Source organism: Amblyomma americanum, chromosome 6 (assembly GCF_052857255.1).
Source record: "Amblyomma americanum isolate KBUSLIRL-KWMA chromosome 6, ASM5285725v1, whole genome shotgun sequence".
NCBI classification, from domain to species: Eukaryota; Metazoa; Arthropoda; class Arachnida; order Ixodida; family Ixodidae; genus Amblyomma; species Amblyomma americanum.
In genome coordinates this window covers 2,828,871-2,847,909 of record NC_135502.1, presented here as the reverse complement: position 1 = coordinate 2,847,909, position 19,039 = coordinate 2,828,871, and the positions used below count along the sequence as shown (strand labels likewise).

Below are 19,039 nucleotides of genomic sequence, written 5' to 3'. Positions count from 1 at the left end.
GAACGGAGGTAGCCTAAAAACAGTGAAGAAAAAACTAGGCATAGGTAAAAACCAGATGTATGCATTAAGAGACAAGCAGGGCAATGTCATTAGCAATATGGATAAGATAGTTAACGTAGCCGAAGAGTTCTACAGAGGCCTGTACAGTAGCCAATGTAATCAGAGCGTTAATGAGAAAGACAGCAGTGCACAGCAATGCGTCATCCCGCCAGTAACGAAAGATGAAGTAAAGAAAGCCTTAGAAGCAATGAAAAGGGGAAAAGCAGCTGGGGAGGATCAGGTAACAGCAGATCTGTTGAAGGATGGAGGGGACATCGTGCTAGAAAAACTAGCCACCCTGTATACGCAATGCCTTATGACCTCGACTGTACCAGAAGCTTGGAAGAATGCAAACATTATCTTAATTCATAAGAAGGGAGACGCCAAGGACTTGAAAAATTACAGGCCGATCAGCTTACTATCCGTTGCCTACAAAGTATTTACTAAGGTAATCGCTAATAGAGTCAGGGCAACGTTAGACTTTAATCAACCAAATGATCAGGCAGGCTTTCGTAAAGGATATTCCACAATAGATCATATTCACACTATCAATCAGGCGATAGAGAAATGCGCAGAATATAACCAACCTCTATATATAGCTTTCATGGATTACGAGAAAGCATTCGACTCAGCGGTAACCTCAGCAGTCATACAGGCATTGCGTAATCAGTGGGTAGAAGAGCCTTATGTCAAAATACTGGGAGATATATATAGCAACTGCACAGCTACTATAGTCCTCCATAAAGTCAGCAATAAAATTCCAATAAGGAAGGGCGTCAGGCAAGGAGACACGATCTCGCCAATGCTGTTCACCGCATGTTTACAGGAGGTATTTCGAGGCCTGAACTGGGAACAGTTGGGAATAAGAATAAATGGAAAATACGTAAATAATCTGCGATTTCCTGATGACATTGCCTTGCTGAGTCACTCAGGGGGTGAAATGCAAATCATGATCAATAAGTTAGACAGACAGAGCAGATCGATGGGTCTAAAAATTAAAATGCAGGAAACCAAGGTAATGTTCAACAGCCTAGCAAGGGAACAACAGTCCACAATTGGCAGCGAGAGCCTAGAAATTGTGACGGAATACGTCTACTTAGGGCAGGTAGTGACAGCTTATCCGGATCATGAGAGGGAGATAACTAGAAGGATAAGAATGGGGTGGAGCGCATATGGCAAATTCTCGCAGATCATGAGTGGCAGTTTACCAATTTCCCTCAAGAGGAAAGTGTACAACAGCATAATCTTACCGGTACTCACCTACGGGGCAGAAACGTGGAGGCTAACGAAGAGAGTTCAGCTTAAGTTAAGGACAACGCAGCGAGCCATGGAAAGAAAAATGATAGGTGTAACGTTAAGAGATCGGAAGCGGGCAGAGTGGGTGAGGGAACAAACACGGGTTAATGACATCCTAGTCGAAATCAAGAGAAAGAAATGGGCTTGGGAAGGGCATGTAATGCGAAGGCAAGATAACCGCTGGTCCTTAAGGGTAACGGAGTGGATTCCAAGAGAAAGAAAGCGTAGCAGGGGGCGGCAGAAGGTTAGGTGGGCGGATGAGATTAAGAAGTTTGCAGGCAAAGGGTGGACGCAGCTGGCAAAGGATAGTGTTAATTGGAGAGACATGGGAGGGGCCTTTGCCTTGCAGTGGGTGTAGTAAGGCTGATGATGATGATGATGATGACTCAAGCCAGACAGAGGGATCCAAACCAAAGTCGAAATTAGTAGGGAAAGCAGGAACGCCTTGGCAGACGTCCCCCTTCGCTAGAAACATGCAGCCAGAATTTAACGTAGAAAGAAGAGCCAAACGAGTCGAAGCTCCAGAGCGAAGATTCGAAAATATTGAAGCGAAGGAAGCCCCCTATGTCGATGCGGCGAGTGGCAGGACGGGTGCGGCAGTAGCCTCGGTAGTCAATGGCCGATGGGTGCCTGTGTCCGCGGCATCCATCCGAGGCCGCAGCATAGAGACTGCGGAGGAAGCTGCCTTAGCGCTCGCTTGCGTAGGAACGGAAGCCAAGTTCATAATTAGCGACAGCAAAACTGCCATCCAAAATTTTGAAAAGGGGAGGATATCGCCGGAAACGGCCAAAATCCTCACCCGAAGAGAACTGAACAGGAAAGTTCCGTCAATTTGGACAGCCGCGCATGCTGCCGTCCCTGGTAACGAGGCGGCTTACGAGCTAGCCAGAGCTCTCCACTTCCGGGTAGCCGTCGAGGCCATTATAAATTCGGACGTATAATGGTACCCCCGCCAGGTGTTGGCCTAAAGAATACAGAAGCTGTCGCGTGGAGACCCGCCGCGGTGGCCCAGTGGTTAGAGCGCTCGGCTGCTGATTCGGAGTTTCCGGGATTGAACCCGACCGCGGCGGCAGCGTTTAGATGGAGGCGAAACGCTAAGGCGCCCGTGTGCAGTGCGATGTCAGTGCATGTTAAAGATCCCCAGGTGGTCGAAATTATTCCGGAGCCCTCCACTGGGGCACCTCTTCCTTTCTTCTTTCACTGCCTCCTTTATCCTTTCCTTAACGGCGCGGTTCAGTTTTCGGCCGATAGGTGAGAAGATACTGCGCCATTTACTTTCCCCAAAAACCAATGTTTCAATTTTTCCAATTTTTGCGTGGAGGCGGCTCCAAACTAATACCTTCATCAACAAGGTCTAGGCGTTTCACGTGCTACCAGAGCTCAGGGAGGACGATCAGTGGAAACACTTGTTTCTAGTGTTGTGTGTGTTGGGGTTAAATTGTTCACGATTACTTCTTTACTTGACCCGTTTTTTATTGGTTTCATTAATTTTATTGAAACACGGCTTCGTAGTTTCAATTCCCCCGACTTGTTTTATTCAGTAACCTGCACTCGATTGCGTCCCCCGGCTGATATCGCAACAAATGGTTTTTGCAGTGATATGATTTTTCTACCTTGTAATCACAAATCTTTCCATGCTTCCATGTGGCTGGGCATGCGCGTTTGCTTCCTTGAGCGTGCATCTGGAAAGAAACCTTCTCCTTTACCCTTGCCTTACGGCGCGGTTCAGGTGTCCAACGATATATGAGACAGATACTGCGCCATTTCCTTTCGCCCCAGAACCAATTATTATTATTATTAAAGAAACCTTCAGTTGTTAGCACATCTTGGGAGCTAGTTGGTGCACATTAACATAAAAAAATTGATTGCGCCTGTGCAGTCTTTGTTGTTGTGTGTTATCCGATTTGGTGCCAATTTTTCTTTGTTAGCGATGCCCCTGTCTCTCCTTCTTCTGTATTTCTCCGGTAAGCATCTATGAAAACGCAGCGCATAAAGAGCTCCATTTTGCATGGAATTACTGTTTACGGTATGTTACCACCTTTTAGTGCAGCACATGACCGTATTGCTTTCAACTGCGAACAACGCCCAACAATGAGAAAAGCAATGTCATAATACTTCCTTGGATCCTCGAGCATCCGTCTAATGGTGGAATTGCCCCCGAAAGCGCCGCAGGGCTCATAAAACGACCGCGATAAGCGGCTAATGACGTCTCTCGTCGGAGAAGCCGTTTCCTCCCTTGACGCGCGCCGGGACAACGCTGGCGTCGAATACGTCGCAGTCGTGAAAAGGTGAGTGCGAGGCGTTTCTTGTTTGTGTGCTATGCATTTTAATTTGTTAACTTCTGTTTAAGAGACAGCTCCGCAGAGGATCTCCCGACGCGTCTGCTGGGGTCCTTCTCACTGTCTGCAGTCATCACTCGTCCTTGTGACCACGTAGGTAACTTTAATAGGTCGCCCGGCTCACTCACGAGTCCACTCATTACAGATCATCTGAATCTGGCAAATGTCCAGTCAACTAAACCCACATAGCTAAGAGCATGGATGGGTGTGAGTGAGTATAAGTATGTCGATTCATTGCAGTGAATGAGTCCAGCTAAGCATGAGTGTCTATTGAACCCTAGTGAGTCTGTCCTCTAGGATTTGTTCAGCCCTACATGGGAAAAAGTTTTGTTTATCCGTTTCGGCCCTAGAAGTTTAATTTTGGTGGCACATTTTTTTCTTTCGCGTTATTTAAATGTATAAGACCCCATAACAACACCGAAAAAAAATTGAATCTCGTGGTCGAAGTATCCATGCGTTTAGTGGTACGGCGTCAAAATATGGCCTCAGGGCTCATTGGCTGTTAAATGTGAAAATGATCCGGTCGATTACCGAAATCACAAGAAAGAACTGAATCAAAATGTTTTCTTTTATTTAGTAATGTGGATGAGTTTAAGGCAGTTCCTGTACTTTTTAAGCGATAGATGGATCTTGCACTTGCTAAAGAAAGTGTTGCTCTCTCCTATTCATATTTTCCTCATTCATAGTTTCTCTTCGCTCTAAGCGTATTCAGGCGGGTATTGCTGCTGAAAATAAGTCATGTAAACGATATATCTTTTCAAAAATGCACACTCTCCTGAACGGCTGTAGTTAAAAAGGTGCAGGCATTCCCGAGATCTGTATCGCCGTCGTCTCTTAGCGATGAGGTCGGCACATCAAAGCGCTCACCAGGTGCGATGCGCAATGGAACCGGCTGTCTCGCTTGGTTTTAAACCCAGGTGTTTTCGATGGATGAGTTCATAAAACGAGCATAAGGAACTACATAGGACATAGTCTGCAGTGTCTGAATCTTGACGAGATGCTGTTCCGTACAACCGACAAGAAATTATTCCTCATGCCTAGCCTTGTGCTGAGTTGGTAGCCTTACTCTAGAAGAATGCAAAAAGGTTTAGGCTCATCTTATAAGCGGTCTCTAGAAGGGTTAGCCAAACACACAGCATTATTCCCGGCGCCCAGGGTGGCCACACGTATTGCACGAGCGGCGCTTCGCGCAGCTGCAGTGTGCATGCCCCGGTCGATTCCTGCAGCTCGCTAGTGATGCTCGCAAAAGGTAGAGAGCCCCAAGAAAAAAAAGCGCAAGGTCAGTTCAGTTACTTTTACTGTTCATGTACTCTTGTTGACATTTGCATTGTCACTGCATGGATAGATCCCAACATTCGTCTTCTACGAAAGCTAAAATGTTCATTTTTCTGTTCATCAGGAAGCTAATTTATGATTCCGTCGATTTGCAGCGAGGAATATTTGTGCCAACAGTTCAGTAACATCATCAGTGTAAGTGCATCTGCAAAAAGGTAAGCACATATTCCTCTGGGATGGTCCTTGATGCCTCCATTACTCAATGGCCACCACTGACAAACGTTGAGGCCTCGTGGTGAGGAAATCGCACATGTCAAAAATTTCGCACTGCGAAGTCTCCACACTTTCCATCACATTGATGAGATGGTCAGAAGCTTTGCTACGCATGTCATAAAACATTTAAAAACTTCAGCACAATCGAAAAGAATGGTTAGGGAGACATAGGTTTAAAATTCGCTATTCCTCGGCTTCATCAGCCATGCCTTCATTGCTGCTTCTGCTTCCGCATGCCGTGCATATGATGATGAAGAAAGTATTTTTAATTGGACCTAGAACTGGTGGTCGCTCCCCCTATTCCGTGAGCCCATTGTGTCTTGCAGCCGCTCTTGCACTTTCGGTCAGCTCCTGCTGGAATCTCGGTTCTCATCTGGACAGCAGTTGCTCCCACCGCTCAATCCCCGTCAGTTCTTCTATCGCTTATATTTCTCTGTTGCCTCGGCAGGTCCATGCCATGCGGTACAGGTCCACCTTGATGCCACATTGTGGCTCACGGTGTAGCAGTACAGCCCAGCAGAAATTCGAGAACAGTGGCGCTGATAGCAACAAGCACCTCAAAGGAACTATGTCAGTGAATATTTCCAGACGTCACTATGCTGTTTGTATGGGAAGTGTTTCCAGTTTTCACGTCCCCAGATGTTCCGTCTCATCTATCAGAACGCTGTTGGTTGCTCCTTTGGTTCGTACAGAGGTGATGTCATGGTTTGCATTGGTATGGTACGTAGAGTCCCTCGGGACTTGTAGCCCTGGAGAGAGCAATGTAGACGAGCTTGAGTGAGTACCTTTTATTGTAATCGTGAACTACCTCACCGTACGTGACACTAGGTCACTTGTGGATTTCAACTGCACTTGCCTGTACCGAAGGGAAGCGGCTTCGCTTGAACGCTATACCTCGCTTCGCAATGCACTCTCAGTGCGTCTGGCTATTGCAAACCAGGGAGAACTGGCAGCTAAATTTGTGCACGTGACGTGTCGCTTCTTAGCTTCTGCAACAAGCCCCCCCCCCCCCAAAAAAAAAAAAATATTCGGGTACCTCAACTACAGTCTTCGAGAAGCAAATTAGGGAAACGCAATCACAGTCTACGTGGATCACTATTTTCGTCGAGTTCGATGTGCTCCAATGCGCCTATTTCGTCGTTTACCAGCCAGCCTGAAACTTCATTGTTAGCTGTTTTCATGTACGGCTCTGTTGTTGAAAAGCAAGCTTAGAAGTTAGACCTCCGATCTCACAACGGTTCATTTTCGAAAACTTCCTACGTGAACTGTTATGCACGGCAGTCAGGGCCCGTCTTTTATGAAGTGTTCCGCAAAGTAGGTATCAGCATCAGATGATTGTTAAGTACAAGAAAACGGCTAACTGCCCGTTTGTTTTCGAGCCTCGCCTCACGGGCGCGCCGTGGTCGGGCGGCTTCCCTCATCTTTTATGGCGGCCGTACGTGGAAGTCTTTTTTCGAGGAGCTCCTCTTCTGCGAGGCCCATCTCGTCTTCGTGTTGGTCCAGCTGCGGCGAGCGTCAGCCTGGGAAACTGATACGTGGCCAAGTCTAGATGAGGTAGCTAAAGAATTATTCGCGTCAGAAATCAATGCCGCTTTCTTTTAATACCGAGGCGCTAGTGGGAGATTTGTGCTATGGTGCAGTATTACGCCACCAGGGTCGAAAGGGCTAACCAGGCGGTCAGCAGCACTGACGTGAGCTCGAGAACGCTTCTCGCTGCTTCTAGCGTTTTCGCCTGCGAAAGGTACCCCGGCGGCTTCGATCACCGCTTGCGCTATCACGGTGTGTTGTATAGTCAATATCTGTGGCGTTTGGTGTTGTTTTCAGCTATTGGTAATGTCCCCCGACCAGTAGGTGTCGTACGCAGCTGGTTCCGTCGCTCACTTATACTGTCGAAGAGGCCAATAAGGGCCTGCATTTTGAATGCCCGTGGCGCAGCTTCCCGCGCAGCACCATTTCGGCTCGCCTTTATTAAGCCATGATGATCTTAATTGGGGATTTCGAGCTTACGGTGCCACACGTAACATTTGTTGCGGTCGCCTTGTTTCTTTCTAAAACCGCAGATGGTCGCTTTGGAGCTGCTGCACTTGAACAGCCCCGTCATCCGACACTTAGTTTCTAAACCTCGCCATCACGAGAGGTGGCCAACTCACTCACGAATACCTCCGCCTCCCGTCAACTTATTCACACTGGCAATCAAGGGGGGTTCGGGTTCATCACCGCTCACACGCACTAACTTTAATAGAACTCACTCAGCCTCCCATGATCTCCATCACGACCGCACGCACTTCAAGCAACACTCACAGCTGCCGGCTGACACTAAAATCTATTCCCTCTCACTCACAGAGAAGAGAACTGAGTGTACTTTCAGTGAGCTTGTCTGTCTGTAGCTGTCGTTTAGCTTTGCACTCCATCAGTTCGCACCGTATTACTGTTGGTCCAGTTGGTTCACATTTAAGGCGAAAGCCTTTATAGGCTCGTGACTCTCCATGCAGCGGGGATGTTCGCAGAAAAGTATCACACTATAGCTGTCGGTGAAACTGATGACGGCAAAGCTAATACCGGGGCCAGTTGGTCCATCATCATGCGAACGCATGCGCTAAAAGCGACACAAGAAGACGTGTCGTGTGTCGTGTGGGTATTGTCTTCTTGTGTCGCTTTTAGCGCATACGTTCGCATAAAAACGGATGACTTCATCAAAATAAGACAATAAAAAGCAAAAATAAAAACAAGGAAATTAATAAAGGATAAGAAATAAAAGTAAAAAGTTACAAAACATTAAAATATTAAAGTAAAATATAAATATGAAAATAAACAGTGCAAAAAGGTAAATGAAAATATAAAATTAAAAAATTTAAAATAAAAACAATACAAGATAAACACGAACATTTTTAAAAATACAACGCGTACTGCCGTCGTGCAAAATAACCCGCGTTCTAGAAAGCTTCATGCTTTCGCATTCCTGCACGTAAGCAGACTTAAATGCGCTCACAACAACTGAGTAGTCTCTAATCAGCTTCTTCACCACACACAAGCGACGCATGCACCAACACCGCGCTAAAGGCTTTCGCCTCACTGCACTTTAGGTCAGCTAAGCGCCCTCCTGAATTTTGTCTTAGATGGTTTAGGCTTTTTGGTATATGGAACCAGAAGCCAACAGTAGCGACCACTGAAGTCACTGAGCATGGCCGTAAGAACGGTCACTAACAAGATTCAGTGACCCATGGGCGCAGGGTTCATGAGGCCAAAGCGCGTGTGTAAACTACGCATACTTGGGTCTAATTCCAGTCTGCAAGAACAGGGACTGTGAGGCGGATAACCACCACCTGTTGCGGGACTGCCCGGCGCTGAAGCCGACGAGAATTCGGCACCTGGCGGCAGTAGGACTCTCACCGGACAATCCGGATTGCTATATTGCCTGGACACAGGGTCCATATCATCGTTCACTTCTTGATTTAATCAAATCAGCCCACCTTTTTTCATTTATTTAAGCATCTTACTCATCTCTCACTTCATAGTTTTTATGCCCTGAGGCAATAAACATCGCTTCAAAAAAAAAAAATTAAAGCAGGCGGAAAAAGGAATCGCCTGTGAACCGCAACGCACGACCGGCAGCGCTACTGCGGTTGCTGCTGTTGCTGATAGGAAGAAAGAAAAGGTAAGGCCTGCCTACTTACTCAAGCCGAGCCACGCTCGCTGCCGCGTGCTCAGAGTAGGAGAGTTAAAGGATAGGAGAGCAAATATAGAAAGAAAAAGGCGCGCGCTATTATGCCCCGGGCCGATCCCGGAGGCAGTGCAATACCGCGCCGACCCGTGCCAGTGTTTTTCAAGCCGAGCACTCCGCCACATTGTTAACTGAGGTCATTAGGCAGAAATAATCGTAAATACTGAGCGGGCTGACGACCGACGACACACGCTTATCGGAATAATAAACAAAATTCACTGGCTGCAAACACCGTTGAGCGCACTCACAAGACTCGGAGCGGGCATCTAAACATGTTTAAATCCAACCTCCCTCTCCCTCCCTCCAATCAAGGAGCAAACAGCGATGACTTCAAAGCGGACCACTTGCTTTGCATGTCCTTGATGACTAAATGAAGATGTCTGCTTTGAAATCATCGGTCTGTGCTGCTTGCTTGGAGAGAGGTATGGGGAGGTTGGAGAGCAACATGCTTTAGTTGCCCCCTGCGAGTCCTATAGAGTACGCTGAACGGCGTTTGCGGCAGTGAATTCTGTTTATTATTCCGATAAGCGTGTCGTCGGTCGTCACTCCCACCCCGTATTTACAATTATTTCTGCCCAAAAAACATCACTTAACAATCCAGCGCTGGTGACCGTGCGTTGCGGCTCACAGGCGATCCCTTCTTCTGCGCGCTTTGTACCCAAGTAAGAGTAGGTTACACGTGCCTTTCAACGTCTTTGGCGCCCTCCGCTCATGGGTCACTGGCAGTCACTGCGTCTCGTTCGTGGCCGGTTCTTATGGCGAAGCTCAGGGCGCTGTAGTTTGAGTGGTTACTGCTCTTCCGCTCTTGTTCCCTGTACCACAAATACTTGTTTTCGCTTCAATATGATTAGACGTGCTTGGTGGCGCACTCGCTGAAGATGCGTTGCAGTGCGTTCAAGTAAGGGTATACATACATTGGTCGCGCTAACCTTGCTCGACACTCGCCGACATCTGACGCCGGGCTGTGCGTGCCTTGTGTACTTTAACGTTCACTCGTAGCTTGTCGGTGTGTGCAGGTAAGTTGCGCGTTTTAACCCTGCATGCCTTCCTTATCTCTGCTTGCCGCAGGCAGTTAATTCGGAACTGTTTTCAGTAGGCCAGCTGCGAATAGCGGCAGAGTGCCCATGGAACAACATTGTGTTGCTTCCTGAGGTAAGCACGGAAGATCTGATTATTTCTGGCTCACTTTACCATTCAACGAGCACTGCTACCGCAAATCACGTTTCCAGGTTGCTCAGGTGCGAAAAATCAACCTAGAAACTACTTAGGGAGTGATGATTGTGGTCGGTGTTTTTTCAAATAACTTCAATTTATAGGTCTGGTTTATTTTGGTTTAACGTCCCAAAGCAACTCAGGCTATGAGAGACGCCGTAGTGAAGGGCTCCGGAAATCTCGACCAGCTGGGGTTCTTTAACGTGCACTGACATCGCGCAGTGCACGGGCCTCTAGCATTTCGCCTCCATCGAAATGCGACCGCCGCGGCCGGGACCGAAGCCGCGTCTTTCGGGTCAGCAGCCGAGCGCCATAACCACTGAGCCACCATGGCGGCTTAAGATTGATAGGGCCAACCTTTAGCACTTTCTTGAAGCCTGTGCAGTGCCGATGGAGATGTCCATATTGGGCCTTAACATAGCGCTGGTGTAAGGGCGCCCTCACCCGTTTGTTCCCCGCTATAGAGTCAATTTTTTTATTATTTTTACAGTCTCTGCAGGGCATTGCGCAAAAGGGGTAACATAAACGCAGAACGTGTTTATGCAAAGACTGAACAACAAAAAAATGTAATGCGTAACAAAAAAACACTTAGCTATATGAGATCAAAATAGCACTTGAAATCGAACGTATTGAAACCAATTAAATGATTTAAAAAAGATGTAAATACGCGACAATATATAAAGCACAAAAATAGCTACAATGCACGAGAAATTTATTTACTCAGCCACGTATTTATGAGCCAGCACCGCCGCTAGTTGTCCCGTCTTGGACGCTCATCTCTGATATCAACACGCTTTCAACATTCCCGTTGGAATGGAGGATATCCACTTTCATGATATGAGGGGAAATCAAAAAACAACAAAAGTGAACAGAAGGTGGAAAGTAAAAAATATTATTAGAGCAAAGCTTACCGGGTTTGCGCATTATTCAGCGAAAGCTGATTGGAATTAGTAGCGTTTGCGGCAGGTAAAGTGTGTCTGGCGTTCGCTTGCAGCGAGGTCGGTTGCGCTGGCACAAGCATATTTAGAGACATATAATACCCGCGACAAGCCAACCTCACACACAAATAACCACTGGGCTTTGATTTTCTATTGCGTGCACGTTTAGACGCTTTGCTTATAACCTGTTTCGAACTTGTTTCGAACATGAAATTTTTAGTTTAAATAGTCAGCCTATATTAAAAGAAAATAAATTTGAAAATACCACTAAGCTTCGCCGCATCATAGCCCAGCACCACCGCTAGCTGTGCGGTCTTGCACATTCAGCTCGAATATCAACACGTTTTCGACATTCCCGTCGGAATTAAAAATATGCACTTCCGTCACCATGGCGAATCTGAGAGCATCCCACGGCGCACTTTTTTCGTGAACATGCATCGTGGACACCTCTTCTTCGCACCTCTGAACGCGGCATTGAACTTTTGGGGAAAGGCGATGGCATGGTATCAGTCTTACATCTCGCTGGACACCTTAACCGGCGCCACAGCCAGTGTTTCGAGGCCAGGGTGGAAAAGAACGAGGGAAGACGCCGCATGGCGTGAGGAGGAGGGGTGGGGGCGGGCTAGTAATGTTAATGGACCATGAAACATCTGACGAAAGGCTAACACCAAACTGTTCCTAGTGGGATACATGAATCACTCAGGCATCTCTCTTACGTTATGTAATAATTATTATGCTTGCGGCCGAATGACATGGCCTGACACTTGGATGTGTGAAGGATCATTAACCAAGTGCCCCACCAGTCGTTAACAAGTTTAAGGCCTGCTCGGAATGCCACGTGGTCACCAGTAGATTATATAGACCTGTAGATAATATGCACATCCGCAAAAATGTGCATGCAGCAAGATATGTTTTGGGGTGAATAATTCAAATAACTAAGTGGCAATTATAAGCCAAGCAAGCTGACATGCGGCACTCCAGAAGTGACAGGAGAAAGATTTGAGTGCAGATCGTCAACAAACATGAAATGCTGGCGATGTGAAATAAAGTTATAAAGCCATGATAAAATAGGCGAGTATACTTGAAGTGCAGGAAATTGCAAATCATCCAGCAATGTGCTACGTGGTCGACCGCTTCTTGTGCAGTAAATGATTATGCAGTAAGTTTGAGCATTATTATCAGGAGTCCACTCCGTTACCCTTAAGAACCAGCGGTTATCTTGCCTTCGCATTACATGCCCTGCCCATGCCCATTTCTTCCTCCTGATTTCGACTAGCATATCATTAACCCGCGTTTTTTCCCTGACCAACTCTGCACTCTTCCTATCTGTTAACGTTAAACCTATGATTTTGATTTCCATAGTACGCGTCATTGTCCTTAAGCTAAACCTTTTTCGTTATCCTCCACGTTTCTGCCCCATATGTGAGTACCGGTAAGATACAGCTGGAGTATACGTTTCTCTTGACGTTTAATGGCAAACTGCCATTCATGACATGAGAAAACTTGACATATGCGCTCCAACCCATTCTGATTCTTCTAGTTAGTTCACGCGCATGATCCGGATCAGCGGTCACTACCAGCCCTAAATAAACGTATTCCTTTACCTCGCACTGCTCGCTGCCAATTGTGAACTGCTGTTGCCTTGCTACTCTGTTGAATATTACTTTGGTTTTCTGCATATTAATTTTAGACCCACCGTCCTGCTCTGCTTGCCACTGTTGTTGTTGTTGCCACAAATACGATGGCACATACCCACGACATGCCAAAACCCACGACATGGGCCTGCCACTGCAATACCCTCTCGCGCAGTGCTTTGCGCATCGTCGTCTTCATTAACTCCCATATGGGGCGCGAACAAATGAGATAAGGTTAACCTCTATGAGAGCTTACCCTGAGTCTAATATCGTCGCCAGACGTGCTGACGGCCCAGCAAAACAATACCATGAGCAAACGAGGCTAAGCAAGCGCTTTCGCACGTCTACACTGTTGAACTACGTTGAAAATCTACCACTTTTTTTTTAAATAAAGAGCAGTAAATATTTAAAAAAAATCACCCGGTATATGATAAATTTTGCGGTAAGAAAAATTTCGTCGTCAGTAATATTGCGATTCAGTCATTCTTCAGTGATGATTCCGACGGAAGCTTCGCTATCATGCACAAACAAAGACAGCATACTGTGGTGCGTCATTAGACTGCGGATGTTAGCATACGGGAAAGATAGTAGCGTAGTATTGTTACCTGTATTTACCTTTGACGATGTCCGCGGCGTCTGCTGTTCTCTGTCCATTGGTTGGACGGCGCAACACCTTCTGTAGTGGAGCCGTAGACTTATGTTTTAGCCGCAAAGCGCAGTTTAACAATAGATCACCCTAAAGGATTTTTTTACGCTATAGCAAATCTGTGGTCCTTGTTTTGTTTTCAGCCTCCATCTCCCGCTCCCCCTTCCCTAGTTAAGGTCGGGTAAGTACGCTTAGTTTAATTCAAATAGCTTACCAAAGCTTGCGGCTAGTGACCGGAAATCTGGCTTGTAAAATTGGGTAAGAGGTGGCTTTCGTTTTTTGTTTGCTACATTTTCTTATCTTGCATTCCTTCTACTTTGGCTTAATGTGACGTCATTAGCCTCTGTGCAGGCTCCAATGATCTCGAAATGAAGTTACGTAGTTTTAAAAAAGCAGAAACTTAGCTCATAAAAACAAATAATAAGCTAAAAAGTGATTACGACACGATAGCAAAGCTCAGGGTCATATCCTCGTCAGGCTCATGCATTGCGAAACGGACGACGCGGCAAGTAATTTTTCACTCCATAGACAACAAATGACAAAGCCTTCCTCTCTTGATCGTGTCATCAGTGGGGCCGGGATATTAGCACAGTTATGCATCCTCCAACACTCTAGACCAGCTGGCTCATTAAAACAACATTACGTGTTCAAAGATATCATTAAGGTCACGGCACGATGGAGGCCCTTACAGGGAAGCCTTCGCAGAAATGAATTCACGCAGTAGCTGTGTCGCACCGATAAAAAATGCTTTATATACGTCATGTAAATTTTTATTTCTTCTGGGGAAAGGACTGCAACTACGGTGCCCTCGTCCACAGAGGTTGACAATGCCGAGCATTTTTCATACCCACCACCCATCCCCTCGCACACTAACTTTGCCCGTCGCCCCACTCGTGCTTCTTGAGAAAAGCAGCTCGCTAGCTATGCCTACGAGGCCAACAAGGTCGACCTGGCTGAAAGGACCACGACCGTTAGGGCTCCCTTAGGAGAGGTCTTCATTATTTATCATCTGTGAACGCTTATGCACTTACTGTGCAAAGTGTGTGAATCGACTATAGTTGGAAGTTATTCATAGCTGCATACTAATAAAGTGCTCCTCCTCGTGCGCTGCTTTATTCTATGGCTAGTAGTATATTTCTCAGTGTCTTTAGCTCATAATTTTTTCTCATACCCCAGCTCGTTGGGTGAGACTACCTTCTTGCATGTTTAATTAGTTTCACAACTAGGTATCTCTGAGAGAAGCAGAAACCAGAACTTAATGTTCTATGCTCATTTTTTATAGCTTTTTTGGGGAGGGGGAGGGGGGAAGCACACACACTAAGCTAATTGTTGTTAATGTATGAGTGTCTTCTATCAGATGCATGCGCCTGCTCGCAAAGAACACGCCGAAAGTCTTGCAATGGCGAACAGTTCCGACTCCATTCAAACGTGGCAAGACTGGTATTGACACCGTTTCCGCACGTTTTTAAAGAAGCAGTGACAAATGTGGAGCTTTCATAGGCGACGTCCAATTTGGATATTTATCTGGCTCGTCCAACGACCTTCCGTGTAGATATTTTAGTCGTTTTATTTAATATTAATAGCATGTTTGTTGCATTTGCCGCTGCCGGGTTTTTCACTTGTGTGCGTGCGCAAGATAGCCTAATAAGGATTCGCTTCTCAACAGTCTATTCTGCTTGTCCATTCTGTTCAGTATTGCCACCAGTACGTGACAGCACCCTTCACGGCTTTTGAAGAAAAACATCTCCAGAGAATATTAAAAGAACGTCGATATAAGTTAACTCACTACAACGGACAGCAGAAATATATCCAGTGCATAGTACGCGGTATATTACGTAAAAAAAAAAATCATAATCGCGCGTACAACAGCTAGGACCCGTATCAATAATAATGCTGTGCACAGAAAAATAAGAAAAGAAGGACAGAACTTGGTTAGCACACTGCTTTCCAAGAATAAATATAGCATCTAAATTCCCCCAAAAAACCTTGAGGGAAGCAAATTGGACTGCGATGTTTTGGCTGCTGTTCTCTATTCTACCCCAGCGGGTTTCGAGTTTTTTTTTTCCTTTGCTGCGCTCCCATCGTCCCTGCTCTCCCCTCCCTCCTCCTCTATGCTCACAGGCGTATTGAGTGACGCGACTTTGCTGCTCGCACTCCTTTCCAGCGGCCCCCCTCTCCGGAAGGTGCGACACTCATCCCGGCTGCAGACATGCTGCTGGAGGAGGCGCTGCGCGAGGTGGGCGACTTTGGCCGCTTCCAGTGGCTGCTCATCGTCTACCTGTGCGTGTTCGTGGCTCCGCTGCGCGTGCTGCCGCTCTTCGGGCACATTTTCAGCCTGCTCGTGCCGCCGCACCGGTGTCGCCTGGCACCCCAACTGCTGGCTGCGCTCGAAGCAGCCAACGCCACCGAGGACCAAGTTCTCTCCCTTGCCCTGCCTCGCGACTCCGACGGCGGGTTCAGCGAGTGTCGCATGTACGAAGCGAACGCCACGCTCGACCTCTGGCTGGATGCGGTCACGCTGGGTTCTGGGATTGCCAATGCGACTCACGCTGGCGCCTTCGGCCGCGCCGTCGTACCGTGTGAGTTCGGCTGGCAGTACGACTTCTCCTACTTCTATCCCAGCGTGGTGTCGGAGGTGAGCGCGGCGGCTATTTATTGCACTTTCTGCGTCGATTATTTTTAACGCGGTACCGTTAAGGAGTTTGTGTCGCAGAAAATCCGGTGTCGGCGTCGTTGACCGTGAGCGAAAAATCCCCCCAAAATTCCGACACAAGCAACCTAGGAGGCAGGTGGATTACCTTGGGTCACGAGACCTTGCGGCGCCATCTCAAGCTGCCCACCGGATTGTGAGAAGCTACCCACTGTGGCAGGCGACAGTTAAATTAACGACTGGTCGCTCGGGCAGCGCAACCTGGGTCGCACAAGGCCCACCGGTGGCAGCACCTGCCATCACAGGGCAGTGACGCATCGCGTAACCGCTAAAACACCTTGATAATGGGTTTCAGTAACCGCTGCACCACTGCGCCAGGAATGGTATGAGTACTCCCAGGGATTTATGAATGTAAAGTAGAGATTCCCCCGATTCTGCATATATGGGCATGAATCGATTAAGCTATCGCGTTATACCCTTGAGACGGAGATTAAGTGTCCCCTCCAATTTTTGTATACTCAGGCCTGAATATTCGACTCGGTAAACCTCATGCCGGAGCTTCCGTGGCAGTTGACGCCTTGTGGCCTAGATCGCGTAGCTGGTGCCGTAGTTGCCGATGACAATGAAATGATATGGCATGAACACATAAAAATTGGCAAACTGAAATTAATATGCCCACAGAAATCTTTTCCCGAATTATGACTCGCCTGCAAGAACACTCAAGCTTCTGCTGAAGACTATAAACTCGTGAATCGACAAGACAGGGAACTTGTGTATACTCATCAAGTCCACCCCAGCGCAGCACTAGGTCTAGAATGATGCGGCATGCCGCTTTCTGCTGTCTATTATTCGAACAGTATAACCCATCTATGAGAGGAAAATAACTGGATATGCCATCGATTACAGTACGTTGCACTATAGAATTTGTTTTTGGTATTCATCCTTTGTTTCGGCTCACCTCAGTTGATTGCTTGTGCCATAACTTCAGTCGAGCTATCAATGTCCTTGCACGTTTGGTTTTAGTTTTATGGGATTTAACGTCCCAAAGCTACCAAGGTTGTGAGGGACTCCACAGTGGAGGGCTCCGGATAATTTCGACCATCTGGGGTTCCTTAACGTGCACTGACATTGTACAGTGCACGACCCTGTAGCATTTAGCCCCCATCGAAAGATGACCGCCTAGGCCGGCATTAAACCGGCCTCTTTCGGATCAGCAGCTCAGCACCAGACAACTCAGCCAGCGTGTCGGCTAATGCTGTTATGCGTGGTATGTCATCTAATCGCAATCCTGACTTCTTTATGTTCACGCATATGCGTATGTTTTAACTGGCATTTAAAGGAATTGCTATTCTCAGGTGCCTGTGGACTAATTAACAGGAAATGGCGTTAGGCTACAAACTATAGGATAACAGGACTCATCTCTTCGGTGGTGATGAATCCGTCCTGCAGTTTTATATACCAAGCTCAGATGTGTTTACCGGTACTCTTGTAAGTCTCGATAGTCCTTGCAAGTTACCATGGCTGACTTGGGGGCATTTTAAGCGTGCACAAGCACGGCGACGCAGATGTTGAGTTAGTAGGCGAGTTTCTTGCTAAGGTGGTGCGCAGAACCAAGACGCGGGAAGTACTCTTTCATCCACCTCCTCTAAAAGGTGTCTATGAGACATTACCTTTATGCATATCTTCGGACTGCTTATACTCGTTTTATGCGACTGTAACGTCCGCTTGACATCCTCATGTATCGTTATGAACCCTTTCCAGCAACAGATAGCAGGGTGTTAAAGAAAATGCTCTCTAATGTCCGATTAGTTTAAAGTAAGCGGCCAAGTAGTGACGTTTAGCAGGATTTGTTTTAGGCAAGTTGGTTCAAAATAATAAAAAGATGGGTTGCACATATAGAAACTAAACTATAGGTGGCAAGACTGGACAATGGAAAATTTTCAACTCCGGTTTGTTCAAGCAATAGACAAGTATGCATATTCTTCTTGATTTTTTTGTGGGCGCCAACCTTACGAGGACCACACAAGAAAGCGCAGGACACGGGCCATCCTGTGTGTTCCTTGTTCGTCTTAGTAAAGCTTTCCCCAACAAAAACGCCCTCAACAGCCTCCAACTTACTTAGCTTTCCAGTCTTTTGATATCAGTGATGGGCAAATGCCCTCATTGACGCATTTACGCCGCCACCCTCATCAATAAATCCTTGTTCCTCCCTCCCCCTCACTTTGCGTAACTCTCTCTCCTTTTCTCGCCCTCACCTGCTAAAACTTGGTCGTGCTGTCTCACCCTCAGTTCCTCAGCCCCACCTCACGTCCACAATGGCCAGTTTTAACATTCGCGTGGGGCTTTAGTATAGCCGATAAATGCCGATCTTACTGAGTCGCAGTAGGTACAAATTATTGTCAATTGCATCCGTTTTCAGCTGTGTCCAGCCGCATGGATCTTTAGCAGCTATAATTTTAGGACTCAGGAGTTCTCACTAGCCAGTAATGGTCGCTAGAAATAACAGACGCACTACGCTCATACTGCACCGATCCCTGCAAGAGTCGAGTCAGTCTGGTACTTCCCCCCCGCCAGCGGCTAAAATAAACTGTGGCAAAGAATAGGGGCCGTGAAAAGCGCAGAATACTCACGCTGCGCTACGTAGTAAATCAGAGGTGAGTGCCGGGAGAATTTCAGCCTTAAAATACCTCCACCTGCCAGTAGAAGAGACGCTGCCGTAATTAATCAGGCCAACCTGACCAACGATGCTCGCTCGATAAGTTTCGAGTGTGCACTAAACAGGGCAAAACGAAGGACAAAAGCACAGGGAGAAATCGCACACCAGTGGCTCTTCTCAAGGAGCAGCCGCGAAAAAAAATTTGCAAAGACGCTTAACACTGCTTACCTGTGAGAATGCGAAAGCATTAGAATGCTGCGCCATAAGCCATGCAGCAGAATGGCTATGAGTCATGTCTATAACTGTGGTGCGTGGCTATGCAAACTTTGTGTAAACTATATACAGCTTACATTACGTTAT

The 19,039-nt window shown here is 47.0% G+C and overlaps 1 protein-coding gene across 2 annotated transcripts in view; it reads left to right on the top strand.

Annotated features, from left to right (window-relative positions):
• Positions 1 to 3,555: 3,555 nt before the first annotated feature.
• Positions 3,556 to 19,039, top strand: part of LOC144136196 (solute carrier family 22 member 6-like) — a 48,169-nt gene continuing 32,685 nt past the window's right edge. Inside the window, exons 1-2 of one of the 2 annotated variants that reach the window (XM_077668280.1) lie at positions 3,556 to 3,623; positions 15,538 to 16,008. In XM_077668280.1, the coding sequence (XP_077524406.1) occupies positions 15,583 to 16,008 (426 nt within the window). In that variant the 5' untranslated portion in view covers positions 3,556 to 3,623; positions 15,538 to 15,582. Of the gene's footprint in view, positions 3,768 to 15,537; positions 16,009 to 19,039 lie in introns of both variants that reach the window. The other variant, XM_077668281.1, reaches the window with a different exon arrangement.